This window comes from Callorhinus ursinus, unplaced genomic scaffold, assembly GCF_003265705.2.
Source record: "Callorhinus ursinus isolate GAN/ISIS: 27379988/994484 unplaced genomic scaffold, GSC_fseal_2.0 scaffold10, whole genome shotgun sequence".
In the NCBI taxonomy this organism is placed as follows: Eukaryota; Metazoa; Chordata; class Mammalia; order Carnivora; family Otariidae; genus Callorhinus; species Callorhinus ursinus.
The window spans coordinates 50824507-50851729 of NW_027397072.1; the positions used below are offsets into that span (position 1 = coordinate 50824507).

The 27223-nt window shown below is 37.9% G+C and overlaps 1 protein-coding gene across 5 annotated transcripts in view; it reads left to right on the plus strand.

Moving 5' to 3' along the window:
* The window catches only part of EXOC6B (exocyst complex component 6B), a 606254-nt gene that overhangs the window by 56834 nt on the left and 522197 nt on the right, over positions 1-27223 (plus strand). For all 5 annotated transcript variants that reach the window (XR_012379776.1, XR_012379777.1, XM_025868421.2 and 2 more), the window contains exon 2: positions 26277-26442. Coding sequence is in view for 3 of the 5 variants with exons in the window: in XM_025868421.2 (XP_025724206.1) it covers positions 26277-26442 (166 nt within the window). In the remaining 2 variants the exon portion in view is untranslated. The remainder of the gene's footprint in view (positions 1-26276; positions 26443-27223) is intronic.

Consider the following 27223-nt stretch of genomic DNA (forward strand, 5'->3'; position numbering starts at 1 on the left):
CCCCCCCCTCCCACCCCGCCCCGGGGCCGAGTCCCCCGGGCTGCCCTCCCCACCTGCCCAGGCGGGCCTCGCGGGGTTCCGCTGCTGCGCGGCGCTCACTCGCTCGCTCCTCTCCTTCCCCACCCTGCCGGCTCAGGCTCCAGATCCCATGTACTCTTGACCCAGTTTCCTGCCAGTAGTAACATTCTGTAAAACGGTAGTACAATATTACAACTAAGATGTTGACATAATACAATTCACCAGTATTAGTCAGGTTTCTATGTCTAACATGAGACCATCTGTGTATGCGTATTGAGTTTTGTACAATTTTATCTCATGTAAGTTGGTATATTTAGCACCGCAGTCAATATACTGAACAGTTTCATCTCCATAAGGATCCCTTGAATTACGCTTTTATTATTACATTCACCTCCCTGCTGCCCCACCCCACTCCTAGTAACCACTAATCTCCATTTTTGCAGTTTTGTTGTTTCAAAATTGTTATGTAAATGGAATCATACAGTATCTGTTAGTTACCTTTTGGGATCAGTCTCTTCTTTTCACTCAGTGTAATTCTCTGGAGATTCATCCAAGTAGTTCTGTGTATTAATAATTTATTCCTTTTTGTTGCTGAGTAGTAGTCAATGATATATATAGTGTCATAGTTTAGCCACTCACTTGTTCGAAGAGCATCGAGGCTGTTTCCAGTTTCTTAGCTGGGCTACAATATGAATTATATGTGGTTCAATACGAAATATATTAAGTTCTTTGTCTCTGGTTCCTAGCTCAGAGCTCCTAAAACTCTTAGAATTTCTTGAGTGATAGGAGCATCTTTTGTTATTCTTAACAAACCCCTTTCAACCATACCTCCATTTATGCTAATGAAGTGACTCTCGGTGGGCCCTTAGACAGCTTTAGGATGGGGGGCTGGTCACCAGAAAGATGTAGCCTTTATTAGAGGGTTAGAACTTTTAGCCCCATCCCCCAGCCCCTGGGGAGGGAAAGAGTCTGGAGATGGAGTCCAATCACCAAGGACCAGTGATTTGATCAATCATAAAATTCCCTAAAGAAAGGATTTGGTGAGCTTCTGAGTCAATGAACACATCAAAATGCTTGGTAAGGTGACATGCCTGGAGAGGGCATGGAAGCTCCCTACACCCTTTTTTCCCACGTCTGCTTTGTAGATCTCTTTCATTTGGCTGTTCCTGAGGTGTATCCTTTATAATAAACCAGTAGTGGTAAGTGCTTTCCTGAGTTCTGTGAGTTGTTGTAGTGATTTATTAAACCTGATGGTAGGTTTAACAACTACAATTTGTAGTTGTTCAGGCAGAAATGTGAGTACCTTGGGTTACCCTATGTGTGGCTGGTGTCTGAAGTGGGGGCATTCTTATGGAACTAAGCCCTCAACTTGTAGGGTCTGACATTTATCCCAGTAGTCAGTGTCAGAATTGAATTGTCAGACAACCCCTTGGTGTCAGAGAATCAGAGAATTGGTGTTGGTAAAGACAGCACATACTTGGTATCAAGAGGAGAAAGAACCTTTCCTTGAGTATTATGGATAAAGCTTCTGTGAACATTTGCATACAAATTTTTCTGTTTGTTTTTTTTTTTTTGTCAACGTAAGTGGTCATTTTTCTGGAATAAATACCCAGGAGTGCAGTTGTGGGATTTTATGATAAGTGTATGTTTAGTTTTTTAGGAAACTGCTAGACTGTTTTCCTGAGTGGCTGTAGTGTTTTATCCATTCCCACCAGTAATGCATGAGAGATCCATTTTAACCAGTATTTGGAGATTTGGAGTTGTCACTATTTTTTTTTTTTAGCCATTCTGATGTACACTGATATTGTAATATTGTTTACCATGATTAGATTTTAAGTCCCTCTTTATTATTGTGTTCTGTAGCATGACCGATTTATTATTTGCACTATTTGTGTGGGATTTACTATTGCTACCTTTATATTTTCATAGATGTGGCCTGTTGCCCTTCTAAAGATTGCCAGTACTTAGAAACTTTGCTTATGAGACTGGGTGGTGATATTAACAAATATAAGTTTTTGATATCGTATAGTGAAATATGTGTCAACATTTGGAAGACTTACAAAACCCAGTGAACCAGTATTTTTCAGATGACCAATGCCTGATGTTATGAAATCATATATGGGTAAAAGATTCATTCAGAGTGTAAGACCAATGGATTCTGTTCTGAAACTCACAAAGTTTTGAGGTTGTATCATAAATTTGTGTGTGTATATATATATATGTATACACACACACACACACCTGGAAAACCTTAAAAAATACATTGTAGTTTTTCTAACTGCATATATGTAAGAGTTTTCTTCATATCCTGCAACCAAAACCCTACATCGCAATGAATTAAATGCAGAAGTGGTTATAGAATCCAGATGTCTTCTGTTAAGCTAGACATTGAAGAGATTTACATGAATATAAAATAAACTCTTATATTTTTTGTTTGTTTTGGAATATATAATTATTTCTCATAAAATATATTCTTTAACATGTATAATTGGTTGTTAATTTTAAATGCATTATTTTATACTTTCTGTTTTAATTTCTAATTCAGCATATATATACATATATATATGTATATGTATAATCCACATAAACAAAAGTTCTTTAGGGTCCTCAGTTGTTTATAATGTAAAGGGGTTCTGTGTCTGAGAAGTTTGAGAACTGCTGGTTTAGATGAAAGGAAACTGAAGAGATGTAACAGCTGAATCTAATACATGGTCCTGGATTGGATGCCCTCCAGAAAGAACTGAAAATGCTCTAGAGAACATTATTGGGACAGTTGACAAAATTGGAATATGGACTGTGGCATAGCTTATAATTGTATCAATGTAAATGTCTTGAATTTGGTAACAGTTCTAGGTAAGAGAAGAAATACACATTGCGGTTTTAAGGGCACAAAGTATGCAATGTATTCTCAAATGACTTAGAGAAACAAAAATACATGTGTAGAATGATAAAACAAATGTGGCAAACTTACAAATTGGTGAATTCTGCATAAAGGCTATACAGGAGTTCTCTGTACTATCCATGCAATGTGAAATTATTTAAAAATAAAACTTAAAAAATTATTCAGTAATATAATGAATCTCTTAGAAGCAGATTTTACAGGTTAATTGGTAAGTGTTTTATTGTGCTAGAGAATGACTAAAATATTTTGAGCAATTGGTACTCTAGCTATGTAAGTACTTCGAAGTTTTTAACCACTTTTCAGGGAACTTTTTGTACTCTGCTGCCCCCTAGTGACTTTTATGCTCATCAGCAATTTACTCTGCAAGTAAAATAACTTGGGAATTTAGAGTACTGTAGTCACTTAACAATAACTTAGTATTAAGTAAAAGAAGTGGGGTTTTTTTGTTTGTTTGTTTTGTTTTGTTTTGTGTGCAGGGGCAGGGAGGAAGATGCTACTGTGAAGCAATATCTCATGGTCTTTTTTTCTTTGAAAAAGAAAAGGAATTGTATTTTGGGGGGCGCCTTGGGAGGCTCAGTTGGTTGAGTGGCTGCCTTTGGCTCAGCTCATGATCCTGCAGTCCTGGGATCGAGAGCAGGGCGTCTGCTTCTCCCTCTGCCCCTCACCCCACTCATGCTGTCTCTCTCTCTCTCAGATAAATAAATAAAATCTTAAAAAATTGTAGTTTTGTTCTTGTGGTTCCTTTGTATTGTATCCTCAATCCCCTCTTTTTTTCCCTGTCTCTGTTTTTAAGATAGTACTTTTTGTTTCCTCATTTGACAGAAACAGTAAAACTCACTGTATTTTATTCCTCTTTCTCTTTTCTTTTACCACTAAATATTAGTCAATAATTTATTGTAGTGTTTTACTTTGTAGCCTGGTATGCTTAGAATTCTGCTAGCCTATAATCTCTCATTTGCAGTTCAAAAATCCAAAGGCCCAGAAGACCATTTGTTGTCAAACTTGTCTAAATTCATTTGGCAACAAAACCTGACAGGTGTTGACCTGAGATAGTGATAGTCTTTGTATTTACCTTTGTGTAAATATTCCTACGTTTTGCTGCAGAAATACTAATGTGATAGATTAGAGAATGCTTCTTAAGACCTCACTGGGGTGTTATAAAATGCAGAATATTTACTTTTTAAAATCTGCAAAATTCTGAATTATGAGACGTTTCTGTTGCAAGGATTTTTAGGTGAGGGACTGTAGACCTGAACCTGATTTCTTTAGCTTTGACTCCCATTATTAGGTACATTGCAGTCTACCAGCTTATGCTACTTTCTATCTTTTCTTTTTTGTTTTTATTAGGTGTACAATTTTTTTTTAAGATTCTAGTTATTTATTTGAGAGAGAGAGGCAGAGAGAGAGCGAGCAAGTGCAGGGAGGATGGGCAGAGGGAGAGGGAGGCAGAGTCTTAAGCGGACTCGGTGCTGAGGGCTGAGCCTGATGTGGGGCTCCATCTCAAGACCATGAGATCATGACCTGAGCTGAAATGCAGAGCTGGTCGCTTAACTGACTGCGCCACACAGGCGCCCCTATTAGTTGTATAATTTTTACATACTGTTTTGTCACTTTAATCTGATCTTGTTTTTGTCTTAGAGTTGCAGTTTATATGTTCATCCAATACTGCCAGCCTTTTTGGTTGAAGTTTCTCCCGCCATTTAGTTTGGTTGGAGTTCCTTCTCTAGTAGTTGTCTTAACAAGGATTTGTGTGAACAAATTTTTCAGTTAATTGTATATTCAAAATGGCTGTTCTGTATGTAGACTTTATACTCAAAAGAGAGCTTGGTTGAGCTGAAAAATCTTGGATTTTCTTTTCTGGATAATAGAAATTTTTTTTCCTGTTCGTTGGTTATTCTTTTTTTAATCGTTAGGAATTACTCTAAGGATTACAATGTGCATCTTTGACTCATGGAGTGTAATATAAATTATTACTTTGATTACTTCCTTGACACTGCTAGGACCATAGAACACTTTGTTTTCACTTATTCTCTCCTACCTCTTAAGCTGTTGAGGTCATGAATTTTAATTTTACATGTCACTTAGTGCCCATAAGACATTATCCTTATGATTTTGTAGAGTCAGCATTCATTAAAGTTGACCCTTTTTGGTTGATTTTCATTTCTTCCACCATTTTTTGCTCCATTCTGAGATTACTTTGTTTTTGCACGAAGAACTCTCTTTAACATTTCTTTTAGTGCAAGCTTACTACTGACATTTTTCGTGTTTTTGCTTGTTTGTATGAAAAAAAGTCTTTATTTTACCTTAATTCTTTTGAAATTGTGGTAAAACAGATGTAATGTAAAATTTACCATTTCAACCATTTGCTTATCCATTCATCTGTCAGTGAAGACTTGGATTGCTTCTTCCTTTTGGCTCTTGTGAATAAATGCTACTGATGAACATAGCTGTAGAAATATTTCTTTGAGTCCCTGCTTTCAGTTGTATACCCACAAGTGGAATTGTTGGATCACATGGTAATTTCATTGTTAATTTTTTGAGGAACTGCCAAGGTATCATTCAGTTGTTTGACAGATTTTTTTTTTTCTGTTTAAAAGTCAGCTCTTAATATTATTGCTGTTCCTTTACTATTTTCTCCTTTGTTTTTGGTTTTCTGCAATCTTACTATGATGTGTTGAGGTATAGTTTTATTTGTATTCATCGTGCTCGGGGTTTGTGGGGCTTGAAACTATGGAGTGATGTCTTTCATTAGTTTTGGGAAATAGTGGACGGTGGTGTCTTCAGATATTGTTTCTTCCCTGTTACAGAAAGGCTAAACTCCTTTCATGAGACTCACAAATTCAAAAGTATTTTTGAAATATCACTAAGGTGTTATTTGCTTCTTTTACTCACATTTCTGCAGGAGAATATGATGTAGTATCCCAGAGGCTACATGATATGTGAAGATAACATTGTTTTAATGGCTGGTGTGATACTGTTTATGTATTCTTGTGGTTAAATTCTTTTTTTTGTTTTGGGACGCCTGGGTGGCTCCGTCAGTTAAGCATCAGGCTGTCCTCAGGGTCCTGGGGTAGAGCTCCCAGTTGGACTCCATGCTCAGCGGCAGTCTCCTTGTCTCTCTCTCCCTTACCCCACTTGTGCTGTCTCTGTCTCTCTCTCTCTCTCAAATAAATGAAGTCCGTAAAAAGAGTCTTTTTTAGTTTTAATTTTTAATGTGACAAATGTTGATAAATATAACCATATATACAAAAGTTCTTGTGGGCCCTTAGTATTTTTTGTAAAGGATGAAAATATCCTTGGGTGAAAAAGTTTGAGAACTTCTGGGGTGGGCCTTTTCCCTGTGTGCCATATGCTTCATGTTTCTTACAGTCTTCCATATTTTCCATCCTTTTATTTTCCTTTTCATGCTTCAATCTGGATCTTTTCTATTGATTTATCTTCATTTATCCTCTCTTGCTGATAAACCACCCAAAGGTGGTTCTTAATTTTAAAAATCATAGTTTTTAACTTCTGAGTTTTTTTCCTCAATTCTTAAATGATACAGATTTTAAGGCTCTGGTAAAATTTTCTATCTTTTCATCAATTTTGTTAATCTTTCCCCTTTTTTTCTTGTTATTAATCATAACCATTTTAAAGTCCTTTCGTGATAATGTCAATGTCTGGACCATCAGTGGATCTTGACTTTCAGTCATGTGATCTTCTCTTTTAGCATGCCTGGTGATTTTGGACTGAATGGGGCTAAAAAATTTTGGAGGTTCTGTATAACCTTTTCTTCTCTAAGAAGACGTTTACTCCTCCCTCTTTGTTTGTAAGGCAGATAGAGTGGCAGTTATCTTAGTCCAGTCAGAGCTCGCTAAATCCAGGGTTGGGCTTTGGTAAGACTGTCTCTGGTTCAGTACTGCCTTATGATACCACATCACCAAGAACCGTGGGGTGATGATTAGGGCCCCTTCTTTCAGGTGGATACTGATCTAATCTTTATTTCCTCCATACCTCAAAACTACCTAACATCCTGTCCTGTGTTTGCTTGTCTTCTTAGCCTTTTGCCCCGTGTAGCTTAAGCATTCGGCGAGCGTGTTCAGGGAAGCACAGAATAGTGTTGTATTCTTCCCCTTTTTCCTCTCCAGGATCTTTACCTCTTACGTCTCTAATTTATGTCACTTCAGCTCCACAAAAACTGTCAAAAACTGATTACTGTACCTCTTAGTCATAGCCTTCTGCTCAGTTTCTTTACTGGAAACTTAGCTTCTTGTGCACAGATTTAGCAAATGCCTTGAGGGGAAAAACTGACTAAAGAATGTTGGCTCAGCTCTTCTTACTTTTCCCCTGGTCTCCAGCATTTTGTTCCTTTAATTTCTGATTACCTTGGTGGTATAAGTATATTGAGAAGAGAGGGAGAGAAATCGTATGGAATGAGGTGAGTCTGATCTGATTCTAGCAGAAAGTAGATGATATATAAAACTGAAAAAAAGAAAGCAGCAGTATTATCATAGTTTTACAGATAGGGGCTTACCTTCAGAAAATTAAAACCAGAAACATTTAGGACAATTTATTTTTTTATTTTTATTTTTTTAAAAGATTTTATTTATTTATTTGACAGAGTGTTAGCCAGAGCAGGAACACAAGCAGGGGGAGTGGGAGAGGGAGAAGCTGACTCCCCGCTGAGCAGGGAGCCCGATGCGCAACTTGATCCCGGGACTCCAGGATCATGACGTGAGCCGAAGGCAGACGCTCAACGGCTGAGCCACCCAGGCACCCCATTTAGGACGGTTTCAAGTGTTGTTGTTTTTTTTTTTTTTCTGGAAAATTAGAATAGAAACCCAGGAAGCTTAAAGATCTTCAAGCAGGATAAACATAAGCAACAAACTACAGCAAAGCACTTCACAAAGGAATGACAACAATAGCTGAAAAGAGGGAAGGGGGAAAATGGAGGTATATTAACTAATTGAGTTAAAAAGAAAGCAGGAAAAGAGGAAACCATTTATTTTAATATAATTACCTATTTGACTTAAATTAAAATCTATTATCTTGCTATTTATTTTTCATTTACCCCATTTTTTTGTCCCCCTTTTCTCTTTTCTTACTTTATTTTTTTTTTCCTCTTACTTTAGCTGAATGAGATTAACCAAATATATTTTAGGATTCTGGTGTACTGCATTATTGGCTTATTAGGTATACCTTTTGTTTTATTTATTTATTTATTTTAGTGATTGCTATAGGGATTACTGTATGAATCTTTAATTTATTACAGTTGCTGTGGCCTGAAAATTTTGTGTCCCTTTAAAACTCAAATGTTAATATTCCTAACCCTCAATGTGATGGTATTAGGAGATGGAGCCTTTGGGAGGTAGTTAGATGAGGAAGATGGAGCCCTCATGAATGGGATTTATGCCCCTATAAGAAGAGACATGAGAGCTTGGTCTTTGTCTCCACTCTCTGCAGTGTGAGGAGACAATGAGAAGAGGCCATCTTCTGGTAACCTAGGAAGCGAGCCCTTACCCAACCCTAGATTTGCCAGTGTCTTGATCTTGGGCTTCTTAGCTTCCTGAACTGTGAGAAATAAATGTTGTTTAAGCCATCCAGTCCATGGGCGCCTGGGTGGCTCAGTCGGTTAAGCGACTGCCTTCGGCTCAGGTCATGATCCTGGAGTCCCGGGATTGAGTCCCGCATCGGGCTCCCTGCTCGGCAGGGAGTCTGCTTCTCCCTCTGACCCTCTTCCCTCTCGTGCTCTCTCTCACTCTCATTCTCTCTCTCTCAAATAAATAAATAAAATCTTAAAAAAAAAGCCATCTACTCCATGATAACTTGTTATAGCAGCCTGATTTGATTAGCCAACAGTCTACCTTCAAATGATACCATGCTTCTTCATGTGTAACATAAGATCCTTTCAACAGTGTTTTTTTGTTTCCCCCAGTGATCTTCAGTTAGTGTTAACATATATTTTACTTCTATATATGTTACAAATTCTACAATTCATTGCTAATTATTTTGGTTTAAATATTGTATAGTTTAAAGAAAATTAAGAAATGATAAAAATTTTTACATTTTTATATTTACTGTTTCCTGTCTCTTTGTTCCTTTGTGTAGATCCATATTTTGACATGATTTCATTTTCTTTTTGCTTCAAGAACTTCCTTTAATATTTCTTGTCGTGCAGGTCTGCTGGCAAGAAATTCTCTAAGATTTTTTGTCTGAAAAAAAAATCTTTATTTGTCCTTAGAGTTTGAATATGTTTGCTGCATAGAGAATTCAAGGTCTTCGGTTTCTCCTTTGGCACTTTAAGAATACTTTCCACTGTCTGTTTGCTTACATAATTTGGATGACAAGTCTACAGTAATTTTATTTTGTTTCTTTGTGTGTAATGTGCTCTGTTTTCCTCCTCTTTTTGCTTTTTTTTTTAAATATTTTATTTATTTATTTGACAGAGAGAGAGCAGGAGAGCACAAGCAGTGGGAGCGGCAGAGGGTGAGGGAGAAGCAGGCCCCCTGCCTAGCAGGGAGCCCAATGCGGGGCTCGATCCCAGGACCCTGGGATCATGACCTGAGCTGAAGGCAGTCGCTTAAACAACTGAGCCACCCAGGTGCCCCTCCTCTGTTTGCTTTTAAGGCTTCTTTTTCCCCCTTTATTACTGATCTTCAGCAACTCCAAGAATCTTTTTCTGACTAGTCCAGTTTGACACTGAACATTATTTTACATTACTATAATGCAAAGTCTACAGATTAAAATGTACAGATTTAACCTTTATATTAATTTCTGTACAGGTTTATAATTGCCTTTAATTGTGTTTCCTTCTGTCTTTCCTTACTAATTACAGTATGAGCTCCCTCAAAGGTAAACATTCTTGTCTTTTTCTTTTTAGTAAATTCTCAGTAAATATTTTTTAAATGAACCTATGATGGAAAAATGTCTAACCTACATAATATAGCAATGGTTTCTATTTAACTTGCTGTGGTCATTTTATTTTATTATTTAATAATCAAGTTTCTCCTGCCTTTTAAAAGTTTATTTCTTGGGGCGCCTGGGTGGCTCAGTCGTTAAGTGTCTGCCTTCGGCTCAGGTCATGATCCCAGGGTCCTGGGATCGAGTCCCGCATCGGGCTCCCTGATCAGCGGGAAGTCTGCTTCTCCCTTTCCCACTCCCCCTGCTTGTGTTCCCTCTCTCACTGTGTCTCTCTCTGTCAAATAAATAAATAAAATCTTAAAAAAAAAGTTTATTTCTTATAGTTTAGTGTTTCTTGAACATTGAAAAAAATTGCCCCCATTTTTCCTTATGAAGTAAATAATCAAGTTACTCTGTAGATTGGAGATGTAGAATATGATAGTGATATTCGTAGCTTTGGGGGAGTAAGCTAAACGTAACTCTATTGGTAAGCAGTCTTTTTTTTTAGTGATGTTGGGGCCATATTAGATCATTATTTTGTTGATTTCAGAGTTAACTTGTATAGGATAGCAGATTCTTTAAGAAATTATAGGCTCCAGACTGGATTGATTGATAATAGATGAATGGTGAAAATAAGCACTAGACCTCAGGCAGATGGCTAACAAATTTTAATTGTAGGATCAATCCTCAAAAGAATGCAATTTACTTTCCCCACAGTTATTCATTATAATTCCTTAATTCCTTTTATTGAACCAATCTTGTAGTTTTAGTAACCTCTCTTTTCAGAAACATGTTTCTTAACATGTTAAGCTAGTTTTTCCCCAACCTTTATTTTATGCTTTGAATTTTGGTATCACTCATTCTGTTAAATTTTATTTTGATTGTTTTAGGGCCATTTTTCCAAATAAATCTACATAGATCAAGGTTGTTTCAGATTTTATTTTTATCTTTCAGGGTATTAAAAATCATTGTAGTATCATTTATGTAGTTGAACATATATTTGATTTCATGGTCTAGTCATAAAGTAAAATTATTGACTAAAGTAGACACTAAGATGACTTAATATAGAGACAGTTAATGACAAGTGAGATCTTAATCAAAGACCTTGACCATCACTAAACTAAACCCTGTTTTGGAACACAAAAGGCCGTATGGCAAGGCTAATTGTGATATGCCAGGGCAGTGTTTTGGAAGTATGAACCAGATCATTGATTCTGGATGCTAACATTTGAAAATGATTTCTTGAGGGAGAATATGTGACCTTGGAATTATGAATTCTCTTAGAATTTCTTTTCAAGGGAAGATGCATATGAGAGGGGGGTAAACAAAATATTTTGTTTATAATTTGCTGTTAAGATGATTTATTACAGCTTAATATTAAACGGCTCAGAAGGCCTAAAATTTATCTCACTTGGTGTTCTAATTGGTGTTTCTCTCTGACACATGGTGTGAATCAACTGTCCTTCCAACTTGAAAGAGCAGAGAGCTCTCTGACGCAACTCCTTTGTTCTGGGGAATTGTTTCCACTGTGCCTTCAAAAGGGAGGGACATAAAAAGCTTTGGCTCATGACAAGTTCTCTCTAAGTTGGACGCAGTTGGGGGGCTGAATGTTGGCTGAAGGAAGTGGTGTTGGGGACTTCTTCTATAACCTGGACTTTTTTTTTGAAGACTGAACATTAACTTTTTCAAGCTTTCTACCTGACTCGATGTGATTAATGGTCTCTCCCTCCCCCTTAAAATGGAACCAGGAAATCTCACAGTTTTATATGTTGGTGTTTTCTAGGGCTCTCCTGTCTTAGATCTTAGAGTTGCTTAGGTTTCTGCCCTTCTCCATAGTAGAGTTTTCTTTTATGAAAATATTTATGTACCCATATAACAAAGGGAAACATGGAAATGGAAGGTTGAATGACAAAATCATTGTCTCAAAAGATCTCAGAAGACCGGAAAAGTAGACTATAATTGTAATAGGTAGTAAGTTGTAGATTTAGGATATCAACTGAGTGGGTATAGCAATATATAAAAGCAAATTAAAAGATTTTATGTGACTTTAAGCTCAATATGCAGCATGATAAAACAGCCGAAACTGCTAAAGCATTGTTGTTAGACTATTTTAATAGAAGGTAAGTAAAAAAAGTAAAAGGAGATGTGTCTTTTTTCCCCCTAGCTTGACCATGCTTGATTTTAAAATCGCTAATATTTATAGCATGTTTTCTGTGTGCCAGTCCTTGTTTTGAATGCGTTACTTCTATTATGCCATTTAATCTTCACATAACAACCGTATGAAGTGATTGCTATTATTATTTGCATTTTACAGATGTGGAAACTTAAATATAGAGAAGTTTAATAACTTGCCCAAGGTCACACAATTAATAAGTAGCAGAACCAAACTTGAATCCAGGAAGTCTTGGCTTTGAAGCCTGTGCTCTTGACCATTGTCCCATACTGCCTGTTTTATTACACTTTAAGAAGAATGTTGACTACTGGAACGTGTCCAGAGGGTAAAAACCTGAATTGAAAGGCTGTTTATATGTGGAATAGTTGAATAATTTGAGATTGTTTAGTCTGGAGAAGGGAAGGGAGGGATCAAGGACTTGCTCTCAGTGGTCCTTTGAGGGCAAAAATAAGATAGATGGTGAAAATTATAGGAAGGCAGATTTTATTTTTGTTTAAGAACTTTGCAACAGCCACTGGAATGGTATCAGTTGCCTCACAATGAACTTTCTTTTACCACAGATGTTTCAACAAAAGCTGGAGAAGTATGTGATTGAGATATCTAGAAAAAATTGAACTCATGTCTGTGAATTTGTTGGATCATCCCTGAAATTCCGTTTTTCTGTACGTTTTTATATTAAAGAGAGATCTTTAAAATGGGCTAGCCTGTACTGTTCTTAAACAAATGCTTCTAGGAAAAAAGCACACAGCATTGATCCCTAATAGCAACATGGCCCTCATAGTGTGAGAGGAAGGGCGTGTCCTGATGTATTTTTGTCTAAAACATGAAGGTTATTTTGTAAATAGCCTTATGATATTAGTAGGGAGTTCTTTGAATGTCATGTTAGTGGAATGGGAAACAACAGAAAATGGCCTACTTTTCCAGTTTACAAATCAAATTACTTAGTAATAGATCAGAGGTTCCATAATAACCATTGAGGCTCCCTTATTCCCCTCCCATTTGAAGGCTCGTGAAGGATCATTAATTGGTTGGCCTCATAGTTGCAATAGAAGGGCCCTAGGAAACTGTTATATCAATTTTCAAATTGAGAATTTCAGGGGATCTTATATATTTATGTTTTAAATACATTTTGAGATTATGATCAATAAGAAGAGAAGGTTAGAATATAGAAAAGCTACTGAATTTTAAAAATCCTGACCAGTGGTGAGTGCTTCTTAGGTTTGTAGGGGATAGATTGTGAAATGGAATTCTCATTCTATTTTTTTTTACATTTATTTGATTTTTGGATGATTATTAAACATTAGACCCCAAGTTACCCTGAAGTGGTTGTTTTTGTTTGGTTTTTATTTCAATTAACATTTTATTGAACATCTGTCTATTATGAACTAGGTGCTATTGTAGACTTTAAAAAATGAATTTCCTTTTTTCAACGATAAAAGCAATAGATGTTTATTTAAAGAAAATCTAAAGTTACAGAAAAGTAGGAAAAAAGCCAATCACAATTGCATTATCCAAACATTGCCATTTGTATTATTTTGGTGTATTTATGCTTCACCTCCCCCTTGCCCTCATCCTCTGTCTCATCGTCCACATTCTCCCTCTCATCCATTTCCTTTGATCTTATCTTTGATGTAATTGTGGCTGCCTGGGGAAGGTAAGTGTTTCTGTGTACAGACAGTGTCAGAAAGGTTGCTTCTTGTGTGAAATGATGGTAATGATTACTCCAGTAGGATTATCTTTGAGCAAGGAGTGAATTAGTATATGCAAAATGTTCAACAGAGAGCTTGGTATATATTTTTAAAATGCTTACTTTTACTATTATAGTTTTGAGCTGGATTTATCCTTTAATGTGTGGGTGATATCGGTATAGTAAGGTTTTCTAGATTCAATTGCTGGGTGGTCGAATGATTGGCCCCTAATTTCCTATGCTTTTCTTCTGAGTTGGTACCGTAAGTAACTTTCCCCTGATGTTCTTGAGCCATCATTACAAACTCAGACATACACCTCAGACATTTTTCAGAACCATGATTGGGTATAAATTGACTTAGCTGTCCCACATGATGTGTGGTAGGATTTCTCTGCATACCCCTATGATAATCGTTTACTAGAACACTTAATCCAGGTTGAAATGATGAAAAATTGCTGAAGAACGGGGCATTTAGCATTGCCTTTGTTCAGCTCTCCATGAGTGTACATTACAGTGTCTAGTCTTGGTATGAGACTGATGTTTATTATTATGATACAGAGTTCTTGACTACTTTTATGTTTTCCCAAATACAAATCTTTAACAGACCGTACCCCACTCTCCCCCTTATAAAAAAGGACTTTGCCAACAAATTGTTTCTCTCCTTTGAGAGTTCGCTTGGTAATTTGGAGCATAGAACCATGATGTTTGGGAGTTATCTAACTGTTTCCATTGTTGTAGCCTGATTGTCCATGGTTTAATCATCAGTGGTTAAGAAGGAAAGCAAAAAATGGCTCCAGGCTGCACAGTACCATAAAAAATTTCCACCTGGAAGCAATTTTTTCTAAAAGCCCTTAGGGATTGCTGTCACCCTCCCCCTTCTGCTGGCAACAAGGGCCAGAAACACCAGTTCCCTTCAGAGTCTTGTTGCTGTTTAATCATCTTTCTCCTAGCTTCCAGAGAAGGTTAGAGGAGAGCTGGGGAAATAACAAATTATTCCCAGACACTTCTCTTCTCCTACAGTAGATTTCCTTGAACTCTCTAGTTCCTTCTTTTCTTCCTCCGATTCCTTCTTTTCCTCTTTTGCATTTTAGCTGAAGGTACAAATTATTTGTGCTGCTAGAACTTGAACTTACTTTTTAAGTAAGAATGTTTATTATTAACTCTAGTGCTTGTCTTTGGAGAAAGTTTAAATGTTGAAACATTTTTCAGGCACTGCTTTAGACCCTTTGTCACTTTATAATGCCTTCTCTGTGGGGATACAGGCCTTGTTCCAGGAGTAAACCCTCAAGGAACACAAGGTCCTGTAGGGAAGATAGACATGTAAATAAATCATGACAATGTAGAGTGCTCAGTGTAGTACCCTCTCAAAAATATGAACAAATAAACATTTCAAAACAGAAGAGAATTAACTCAGCTTTCCATCAGTAAATGGCCTTAGTGGTGGTGCCCATTCATTTCTAGAATAATACTAGGCATTTGTTGAAGAGCTTTAAGGCAAAGCAGGATGATAGTATCTCTGGTGAAATTTACCTCAAACCACACATGGTTTCATTGGTAAAGGCCAGTTTACATTTACTCGGTGTCAAAATGAGGGCGAGGTAGTAAATGAGGGTGCTGTGGCTGTTAAGGAGTACTGCTTATCCTGTATCAATTGTTGATCAAGGATAGGGCTGGGTGCTTCAACAGATTTTGTTTCTTCATTTTTAAAAATAGATTTTTAAATGTATTTCTTAATAAACTGCACTATTACATGCTGCAGCGGATTTTTAGAATAGATGAAATTGGCTTCTTGTGGGAAAAGATGCCTAATGCCAGCATATCAGTAAGTAGGAGAAAAGTAAAACCTTCAGTATGCATCCTCAAAGAATGAACTCACAATCCTCACTGTCAGGAGACATTTACACCGAAGCTTAAATTCTCTCAGGTTTTACGAAAAGTTTCTTAGGTTCTACTTAGCTGGTAAGGAGGGAAGCTTCTATACCAGGTTATGGTAGTTGTAGTAAGGAGGGAGGTTTACAGAAGTGAATTTTGAGCTGAATCTTGAAGGATGTTAGCCAGATAAAGTGATAGTAAGAAGATTCTGGGCAGAGGGACTACTGAGTACACTCAAAGAACTTCAAGTGGAGTTATAGAGAGAATGTGGAGAGTGTTCAGAGAGATAAGTCCGCACAAGGAGAGGGCTTATATATTATGTTAGGGACTTCGACTTGATCCTGAGCAGGACTTAATTCTAAAAGGGAGTGTGTGTGTGTTTCATGATCATATTTAATTTCATTTGTTTTTTATTTTACTCTTTTAGATGTGGGGAGGGGCACAGGGAGAGAGAATCTTAGGCTCCATGCCCAGCACGGAGCCTGATGCGGGGCTCAATCTCACAAGCCTGAGATTATGACCTGAGCAGAAATCAAGAGTCCGATGCTTAACTCACTGAGCCACCCAGGCACCCCATTTCATTTAAAGAAGATTGCTGTGAAAGAAGTATCGAACATGGATTGTTAGGGAAATAAGGAGGGAGGCGAAACAGGTGTTAAGAGAGAGAATGAGGAAATGAGCCAGGGCATTAGCAGGCGAGGATAGGGAGGAAGAACAGCATGGAAGAGAGGTTATGGAATCAGAATTAGTTGGTCTTGGTGACTGATTAGCTGGAGAGAGGTGTGAGGTGGGGTGAGGAGTCAAGGTTAACTTACATTTTTCTAATTTGGGTGACTGGATGGATGTTGGTCCTTCAATTGAGATGGTGAATATAGGAGGGAATTGGAGTTGTGGGTGTCAGGCTAATAACTTCAACTTTTGACATGCACAGTTTGAGATGTTTTAGAGGATAAATGGTGGTTGGATATTTGGGTTTATAGGATTTGACAGAGATATGCTCTGGCATTACTGATTAGGGAACCAAAGATGTTTAATTAATGTGAAAACGGAAGTATTTATGATATTTCTCGGTGAGTATACATGAGAGTGAGAGGAGATGAAGGCCACACAGGTGTTGAGAGCCAGAACAAAGAAGAATTGGTGGAGACCAAGAAGGGGAATGTCACAGAAGCCCTGGGAGTAGATACTTCAGAGAGGGGGAATGGTTAGTGGTGGCACATACAACAGAGGAGTCAAGTAAATGATGAACTGAAGAGTGAATATTTGATTTGACAATTAGGCTTTTATTTTTTAAATTAATTTACTTTTTAAAGATTTTAGTTATTTATTTGAGAGAGAGAAAGAGGAGAGAGCACAAGAAGGGGGAACGGCAGAGGCAGAGGGAGAAACAGACTCCCCACTGAGCACGGAGCCCGATGCAGGGCTTGATCCCAGGACCCCGAGATCATGACCCGAGCTGAAGGCAGATGCTTTACTGACTGAGCCACCCAGCCACCCCTAGGCTTTTATTGATCTTAGCAAGAATAGGTTCATTGGGGTGATATGGGTAAGAAACAGATTACACTGTGTTGAAGAGCAGGTCCAATTTGAGGAAATGGAGGCAGTGGGTATAGATTGCCCTTTTAAGAATCTTAGCTGTGAAAGGAGAAAAAGAGTAAGAGAAAGTATGCCAGAAGGAAAATGATCAGAACAGAGATTTTAATTTAACAGTATTTATTTATTTATTTGAGAGAGAGAGAGAGCACGCGTGAGCATGTGTGCAAGCAGTGGGAAGAGTAGAGGGAGAGAGAAACTCAAGCAGACTGTCCGCTGAGCACGGAGCCCATTTCAGGGCTGGATCCCATGACCCTGAGATAGACCTGAGCTGAAACCAAGAGTGGGTGCTCAACTGACTGTGTCACCCAGGCGCCCCTAAAATAAATTCTTAATTTGAGATGTCTCAGACCACAGTGATAGTGTTAATAGTATGAATATGGGCTTCCCTTCTTTGAAGAGGCCATCTTGTGGCTTCATGTCGTCATGGGAGATTTACCCCTTCCCCTACCCAAGGTCAAGTCCCAGACAGGTAACTTTCCTTGCAGCCTCCCTTTATGAAACTGCTGATTCCTTTAATTCTTATGGGGAAAAGTTTTTCTACCTTTCATAAGGGTGTAGCCCTTGGCTTATTTCATTTGGAGGCCTCTGATTGGACTTTCCACCTTTTGTGGGCTTCTTTTTCTGCATATGGGTATCAAATAGAAGCATTAGGTTATAGGAGATGGGTAGAATCTGGATTCCTGTTCCAGTTTTGTTTTAGCCTCTGGAAATTTTCCTTATTTTGCCTTTTCCTTAGCCATGTACTAAAAAAATATATATTTAGAAACTTAATCCCAGCAGTTTTGGGAGTTTAATAGTGGAAGGTTTTTTCATGGTATATCCAATCTTCCATATTGTTCATGGAAGTTGATCTTATTTTGCCTACTTTGTTCTCCATTATTTTTAGTATGGGAACTATTCTGATACTGTTTATCCACCCTTCTTCAGGGTCTTAAATTGCTTATAGATTTACAGAGCTTTAAATTGTGGTCACTTTGGCCATGGGGTGTCAGTAAACAACCCATAGCATATGAAATTGGACCAGGAATTGAATGTGTTGTTAGAAAGTCTGGTTCTTTCTCAGAAAATCAGAAAGGTGTGTGTGTGTGTGTGTGTGTTTTGTGCGTATGTGTGTGTATCACACACATATTGCATACACACTGTATTATGCACATACACATGGACTTCTGTATTATACACAACATACACATCTACAAATGACATCTGTAACATTATTTATAGTGTGATTTAGTGATTTTGGGAAAGTTGGTTGGTCTGATTTTGTTAGGCCTCCTTTAAATCTATATGCCTAAAGGGAATAATCACTTCAGTGTTTCTAATACCCTGCCTCTATTTGGTTTGTTTCTGTATATTAATAGCTTTATGGTCTCTGTCATTGGAACCATAATATTAAATGTGGAGAGTCTGAAGAATTTCTTCAGTTAATATGTGTCTTCAGTTACTTAGGCTGATTAATTGTTCTAATAGTGTGACTTTATCATGGTAGCAGTTATAGTGATCTCTGTATCTTTAATTTGGAGTTTCCTTGCTTTCATTAGTTTATTTTCTAATAGACTGTTGTTGATTTGACTGATGTTTTGTGACAAGTTCCCCTTCTTCACTTTCCTGTGCTGTTTAAACAATACCAGGTTTTTAGTAGGCTCTTTGGCTAGGTACCAGTTGAAACTTCTCCATCCTGTTTTTATCCCTCTGAAAATAGCCAGCATAGAAGCATGGGGTTCCCTTTCTGCCGTGAGGGAGATCTCCATCACAACATTCTTTTGGTTGCATGGGCTATTTTGGTCAAGCCAGTTGTAAACCTTGGTACCTGCAGGGTGAAAGAAGGATTTGAATATATTTGATCTGTGGCAGTACAAGAACATTTGGGTATAGTCTTCAGCTTAGACTTCCTTAACTAGCATATGCTTCCCCTGTCCTTGATGATGATATACAGTGATCTACTTTCACCTTTATGGACTCTGAGCATCCAAATTGCCATAGTAAGGTCTGAATTAAATTGATAGATAAACTGAAGTAAGAAGAGGAAGGGACTTAAACTCCGCTTGACCTTCTGCAGTTTCTCTTTCAACATCATGCTCAAATCTGGTTTTCCACTTTATTTTTAACTTTTGGAATAAACAGAAATACTAATGATGCTTTTATGGAACTTAATGAGAAGAAAATGTTTCAGGACTAAAACCATGACAGAAAAAAAAAATATATATATATGAAAAAGAAAAGACCAGAATAAACTCTGGAATTTTTTCTTAGATTAATCAAAAACAAAAAGAAAAAAAATGTTCAGTCTGTGTGTCTTGAAGGTCTTCTTGGTTCTAAAAACATCTGGACAGCTAAACTTTGTTTGATGTGATAGGCTTTGCATCTGTCTTTGAGACAATCAGAAACCCACATTTTAGTCTCCTACCTTTCCTTCTCTTTCCCCATCTTCAGCATACATGAAGAGTCTCTTCTGTGCCAGGCTCTGTGCTAAGAGCTGGAGATAAAATGGGCAAGACACAGTCTCTGCCCACAAAGAGATTAATGTTCTGGTAAGGGGAAATTGCCCAAGTGAATGGGCAATCAGAATATAGTTTCGTAAATTCTGTGATGGCGTTAAAAGCAAAGGAGGAACATGTAACAGAGTCTATGTAGCTAGAGTAGTTTTCCTAGAAAAAGTAAGGTGCATACTGAGATTTGAAGAGTTGAATGGGAATTAACTCTGGAAGAAAATGGGAAGAGCAGTCTAGCAGTCCTGGGAACAGGATTCCTTAGCATTGGGTAGACTTTGATTTGCTATTGGCTTTTTCTCTGATTTGCCTGCTACCTCTGAAGACTGAACAACATTGTGCTTTTAGGATACTTTCCTTTCCAAGTAGCAGAATATGGAGGGAAAGTGGAAATAGGAAACTTCCTAAAATTTGGAAATTTCCCTTAAAATAGGAAATGTATTAAATCACATACTATGAAGTTGGGATTATAGGACTGTTTCAGCATTGGTTCATCATCAAGGACCCAGGTATTTTCCATGTTTCCCCCTTGCCATCCTCAGAGTATTGGCAGTATCTCCTCTCACCTCGGGATCGTTGTGGCATCCCCAAGCATTGCATAGGAAAGTGTCTCAAGTAGGAAAAGCAGTTTCTTTTCCTTTGTCCTTCAGGAAAGAAAACCTCTTCTTGGATCTTCACTTCAAAATTTCTCCTTAACTTCCCATTGGTGAAAGTTGTGCAACCTATTAACTAGTCACTAATATGGGGAATGAAATAATTGTGATTGGATAGGCACGATCCTGACTCATCCTGAAGTAGAAGTAGAAGTGTGTGTTTGTGTGTGTGTGTGTGTGTGTGTGTGTGTGTGTCTTTTTTTTTTTTTTTTAAACCACTTAAGCTTTGTGTCTGGTATTAGCTTTTCCTAATTGTGTTTTCTCTGGGAGTCAGATCCAGATGTATTAGTAACAAGCAATGTAATTTTGACTATGGCATTTTAACTTTCCTTGGCCTCAGTTTCCTCCATTGTGCAACAAGAGCTTTGTATTCCATCTCCAAGACCTCTTGCAACTCTAACAGCTCAGGGGTTCATGGGACTTTTTTGCTTTCTTTGCTTGAAAAGGAGACAGACCGATGTACCACAGGGGACACTTTCTAGCTGTGTGAATTTGTCAAGTTGCTTCATCTTCTTGGGTTTCAGGTTCCTCATTTATAAAATGGGAATAATGTCTAATTTATAAGGTTCATAGGATTTAAATGAAATAACGTATGCTCATAACATTATTTTTCTCTTTAGACAAACAGATTTGAGCTGATATAGGCTGTAGCAAATGATACAATCCTGTAATGGTTCATTACAGAGGAATGATAAATATTTGTTGAATAGAATTCCTGAAGTGCCATTTTAGAAGTTAAAATCTCTCTCTTAAAATGCCTATGAAATCTAGGTGGGATATTTAAAAGTATGCATCAGAGATAGCCACTAGGATAAAACATGTTGCTTTTTGTAGAAATCTGTGTGTGTGTGTGTGTGTGCGTGTGCGCACGCGCTTGTGTTTGTGTGGTTGTTTTTTGTTTTTTTGTGTTTTGTGTGTGTGTGAGATTAGACTTTACAAGGCAGCGTTTATGTGATTGACTCAAAATTTAGGCTATAAAGACTTGTTAATTCCCAAGCATTTCTTCTTGTTTACCTTTAATAGGTACCAGAATATTCTTTGGATTATGACAAATAATGAAACCAGTGGTACAGTTTGTTTATTTCATAGACAGTCTTATTTAATTGTGGCATAGATATGTTAAAAGCATATAGTTTTTCTCTAAATCCTGCTCTATATTAGAGGGGCGCCTGGGTGGCTTAGTCAGTTAAGTGTCTGACTCTTGATATCGGCTCAGGTATCTCAGGGTCATGGGATCCAGCCCTGTGTCGGGCTCCGTGCTCAACATGGAGTCTACTTGTCCCTCTTCCTCTGTCCCCATTCCTCCGCTCGTGCACGCCCTCTCTCTCCAATAAATAAAATCTTTAAAAAAATCCTGCTTTATATTACAAATGGAAGTTTAAATATTAGAGTGCTTTATATAAAGTATCATTTAATAACTGGTTGTAAGTCTTTGGCCAGGAGGTATTACAGAATATAGGTTTTAGATTTTTAAGCAGTCCCTCTTGGCCACATCCCCAAGTTGGAGTTTCAAGGAATGTTAGAAATGGATCATCACTAGATGGCAGTCTTTCTCTAGTTTAAGTCGTTTATTCCAGATTGGGGAGGGGGGCGGGGAAGCTAGTCTTTGTTCAAGTGCAATGTTGACAACGAATATTAGGTTAACTTCTGTAGGTCTATAACCTTTCCAGAATTTAAGACTTGTTTATTATTTTTTTTTAAATTCTGTGTTTAATAGATATATTGGCTAGACTAAGGCTGAGATACACTTGAAATGCTGGTAGAAATTGAGCTGCTAAGTAGTGATCTATAATTGCCTTTTCCTGTGCTGGGCAATTTGAAACAAAACTTTTAAATCAGTTGATTTTTAACCTTTTTGATAACCAGATGGAAACTATAGATCAGTTTCCCTTAAAATTACATATATATGCTTTTCCCTGTATACACATTAAATCTGGAAATTGTGGATTTCTTGATATTATGTAACCATGAAACACAAGTTTGTAAATATAGTCCCAACACCCTTGTTTTAAGTATGTGGGTTTTATATTTATTCTAACTTTTTTTTTTTAAAGATTTTTTTATTTTTTTATCAGAGAGAAAGAGTACAAGCAGGGGGAGCGGCAGGTAGAGGGAGAGGGAGAAGCAGGCTCCATGCTCAGCAGGGAGCCTGACGTGGGGCTTGATCCCAGGACCCTGGAATCATGACCTGGGCCGAAGGCAGCTGCTCAACCGACTGAGCCACCCAGGCGCCCCTATTCTAACTTCTTAAATACTCAAGATACTCAGGGGATCTGCTATAAACCTTTGATGTTATTTAACATTATCATAATTAAAGAGAATAGTAGAATCCTAAAGGCCCTAAGATAGGAGAAATAGTTAGGAGCTAATGATAAGGATGTAGAAAATTCATTAAGTTGTTTTGAACTACTACCTGTTAACACTCCTCTGAAAAATGTATGATCTTTACAGTTTATTGACTTAATCTGAAAGTGGAAGTTAATTGTAGAAACTTAGAGGTAGGCTGATACTTAAGAGAATTAGCAACTGATTGCTTCCTATTTTCTTTTTTTTTAAAAGATTTTATTTATTTATTTGACATAGAGACAGTGAGAGAGGGAACACAAGCAGGGGGAGTGGGAGAGGGAGAGGCAGACCTCCCGCTGAGCAGGGAGCCCGATGTGGGGCTCGATCCCAGGATCCTGAGATCATGACCCGAGCTGAAGGCAGTTGCTTAGCCAACTGAGCCACCCAGGCACCCTGCTTCCTGTTTTCTAAATGGGAAAGCTGAGAGTCAGAGAGATTAACTGAGTTGCCCAAAGATTCATAGCTGGTTAGTTGCATTGCTAAAACAAGGCTGTCTACTCAGGCAGCTAAAATCCACCTTTTTCTTTCTTTGATTTATATTTTTTTATAGGAAGTTCAGGGAACTAGGTTGCTAGGCAGGCATTCTTAATGTGTTACGAATTTCTTAATTTGAGGATTTTCTTCTCTTTGAGTTGTCTTTTGTGATATTGATATAGCTCTTTGGAAGGGAAAAATGAAGAAAAGTTCTACATAGTAGAAGGAAGTAGATGAGCTACTTAGAGGTATGGTCAAGATATAACTGAATTTGAAACTAGAGAGTTGTCTAATATTGAATACTGTCTGCTCATGTCATTTAGATTGATACGTTTTCATAGGTTATTGCTTTTTTATAAATGGCAAGGAATATTAGTATCTTCACAGGGAAACCTTTTCCTTTTCTTGGAAGGGGCAATTTATGCTTATTGGAGGTTAGTTGAAATGTCAATGGTAGATTCTGCCTTCTGTCTGTATTTCAAGCTCCTTCAGGCAATTGGTTATTCTATAGTGTGTCTTAATTGTCAAAGCGGGAATTGTTTATAATTTATTTGACGATCTCATTATTTCAAAGGAAGGAGAATGAATCTAGATTGCTGTGGGTTTTCTGAAGTAAGTGATCAGAATTTCTACTGGAAGCCAAACTTGTGTATGTATTGTCTGTAGTTACTGCTGAGTTTTGGGCAGTGGAACTGATCTGCTGAGGAGAATGCACAAGATCAGGGTCATGATCTGGTACCTACAAATGATTCTAGAACCATAAAATGTTGGTAATGAACACACGTATGCTTGTTAAACAAACAAACAAACAAAGATGTCAGAGAGGTTTTAGAGATAATATCAGTCACTCACTTAGTCAACAAATGTTTACTCGTTGCCTGCCACCTGTCTGGCACTGTTGTAGAGGTACAGTGGAGAATATGGCAAGTAGAATTCTTGCCCTGGAGTTTATAATCTAATTGGGGTGGGTTGAGGGGAGAGATGGACAACAAACAGGATGATGAGAATGAGAATGTTGTTTGAATATGTAGAGGATGAACATGATTAGCATAAGAACCGCAAAAATAAAATTCTTGAGGGAAGAAGAGGCTTGGAAAAAAAAAAGCCATTTTAGCTAGAACATAGGGGTAGAGGGTGGCTAGGGGTGGGAACCAGAGAGAAATGAGGTTGGAGAGGTATCAGAGGCTAGATTATATAGGATCTTATAGGCTATGGTAATGGTTTAAGATTTTCATTCCTTTGGTAAAGAGAAACCATTAGAAAGATTTAAGCAGAGGGATAACATCTGATTTATTGCTTTATCAAGATCATTTTAACTGCTGTGTGGAGGGTGTCTGCATGGAGGTGGGGAGATGGGGAGATGGAAACTTTTGGGAAGCTATTACCCTGTGCCAATGATATAGATTTGGACTAGGGTTTTAGTAGAAATGGTGGGATGCAGTCCACTATTAAGATATGTTTTGGAGGTTGAGTTGTCAGGATTTATTAATCGTTTGGATGGGGTGTGTGATGGAAAGAGGTGGATTAGGAGTAATTCCTGCATTTGGATTTTTTAAAAAAAAAATTTAACTTATTTATTTGACAGAGAGAGACACAGCAAGAGAGGGAACGCAAGCAGGGGGAATGGGAGAGGGAGAAGCAGGCTTCCCGCCGAGCAGGGAGCCCGATGTGGGGCTCAATCCCAGGACCCTGGGATCATGATCTGAGCTAAAGGCAGACGCTTAAAGACTGAGCCACCCTGGCCCCCCCCCCCCCGCATTTGGATTTTTGACTTGGGCAACTGGAGAGTGCCATTAGTTGTGATGAGGTGGGTGAGTGGTGGAGAGATTTGGGGAGGAACAGGTTTGGGAGTGTGATAGCTTGGCAATAGATGATTTTTAAATTTGAGATGGCTTTTAAAAATCCAGTTGTAATTGTTGAATAGTAGCTGGATATCTGAGAATCTAGTGCTCAGTAAAGTGCTCTGAATTCAGGATGTAGATTAGGAAGTCCTCATTATGTACAGGGTATTTTATGGCATGGCATTAGATGACATTGCTTGGTGAGAGAGCATAGTTAGAAAAGATAGGTTGGTTTTAGAATCTTTAGAAGGAGAATAGAGGAGGAGGAGCCCAGAAAGGAGGTGGAGAAGGCTTGTCCGCGAAAGGATAAAAACCATACTATTGTGGTATCACTGAATTCTAGAGAAAAGATTGTTTCAAGAAGGAGGGTGTATCGTATTACAGCAAATCCTGCTATTAGGTGGAGCAAGATGATTGCTAAGTATTGGGAGGTAAGGAAGGGACAACGAGGTTTGCTGGGCGGGGAACAGAGAAATAAGATGGTTAGCTGGAGGGAAATGTGTAAGTAAGGACAGTTCCTTTAAGTCGTGTTTATATGCCCATGAGAATGACTTAGCAGAGTGGGGAAGTGGATGCTGTAGGGGGTGGATGAAAGGGAATAATTGAAGGAGTAAAGTTCGTGAGACAACAAAAAGGGTTGACAGATAAGAGCTTGAAATGCTTTTTCCATTCTTACAGGAGGGTGGACAGAGGAGGAGTTACAGAGGTAAGAAGGTTGGTTGATTTTAGTGGGAGAGTTTCTTTGAAATGTTGAGTCCCATCAGCAGAGTGAGAGTGAGGGGATGGACGTTTGAGGAGAGGACAAAGTAAGGTTCTCACACATAGTTATTTGAGAATACAAAGTGATTTTGTGGTGGTGGTTGTAGGGGGGGAGAGTTTTAGTCGTAGTATCTAGCAGTATTTATTGAATGCCCAATTTAGATTTGTGGTTATATAGCTAAACTGAGTCAACCCAGCACAGCTGTGTTTTTCTCCAGCAGCATCAGCTTCTTGGGTATAGTTATGGAGTGATTAGATAGTTGGCTTTATCCAAAACTGAGTTTTTCTAGGTAAGTTTCAGAAAGAAAGTTGCAAAGGAGTTGTAATTCAGTCCTTTCATTTTATGACGATAATTCTGTGATGAATACTGTCAAATATTTAAATATTTTTGAATGAATAGGGAGCAAAATTTCTGTTTTCCTAAAAAAAAGTACTCGTCTAGAATTGGGGCAATATTAATATAATTGGATTACTCTGTGGCTAATGTACTTTCAATATGAAATTTCTAAATAAATTCACTCTGGATTTGTAATTGTTTCTCTTTCTTAGAAGTAAATCTGGTGTAATCTTCATGCTATTTTTTTTTAAAGGTCTGTCTATGATGGTGAGGAACATGGACGATTCATGGAGAAGCTTGAAACTCGCATCCGCAATCATGACCGGGAAATTGAGAAAATGTGCAACTTTCATTACCAGGGCTTTGTGGACTCTATAACTGAACTGCTGAAAGTGAGAGGGGAAGCTCAGAAACTCAAAGTAAGAAGGCTCTAAGAGGGACTTGTTTCTCCATCCTGTGCTGGGGTTTTGATTTGCATTAAAGGAGTAGGGAATACATTGCCGGTTACATGTTTGGAGTAAAGAAACTAAGGAAGGAATTTGCACTGAAACATAGATAATTGGGATGATTTTAGCTAAAAAGAATACTCTTCTAAGTTAAATTTTATTTTGGATGACTACATGTGGATGAGAAGCAGCAACAGAATCAGTAACTGTTTTTTTTCAAATAGAAACCCCCAGTTGATTCTTCATGTCATCCATCTACTTCCTTGCTAGATAAAAGCATCACTATAGAATGACAGGGTTGTAGAAGTCTTTGCAGCATGGCAACCAAGGCCACAGGAAAAAAAAATCAGTGATAATTGTGCAGTATCTTCTACCAAAGCATGGAAGTTCTTTCTTGATATGACAGATTCAGATTCAGGAAGGAGACCAGCCATATTGGTCTAGTCCCTTATCTTGGATAACTGACTTTGCTTATTCATTGTAAATCTGATCACTTCACTGAACTCTTCTATTCTTTCTAATAATTTGTGTGTGGACTTCTTTTGAGTTTTCTATGTAAACACTCATATGCTCTGTAAGTAATAACAGCTTTATTTCTTTCTTTCCAGTCCTTATGCCTCAAATTCCTTCCTTCCTTCCTTTTCCTTGCTTACTCCTTTCCCTTTCCCTCCCTCCCTCCCTCCCTCCCTCCCTCACTCACTCCCTTTTTTTCCTCTTCACTTTTCTTTCTTCCTTTCTTTCTTTCTCTCTCTCT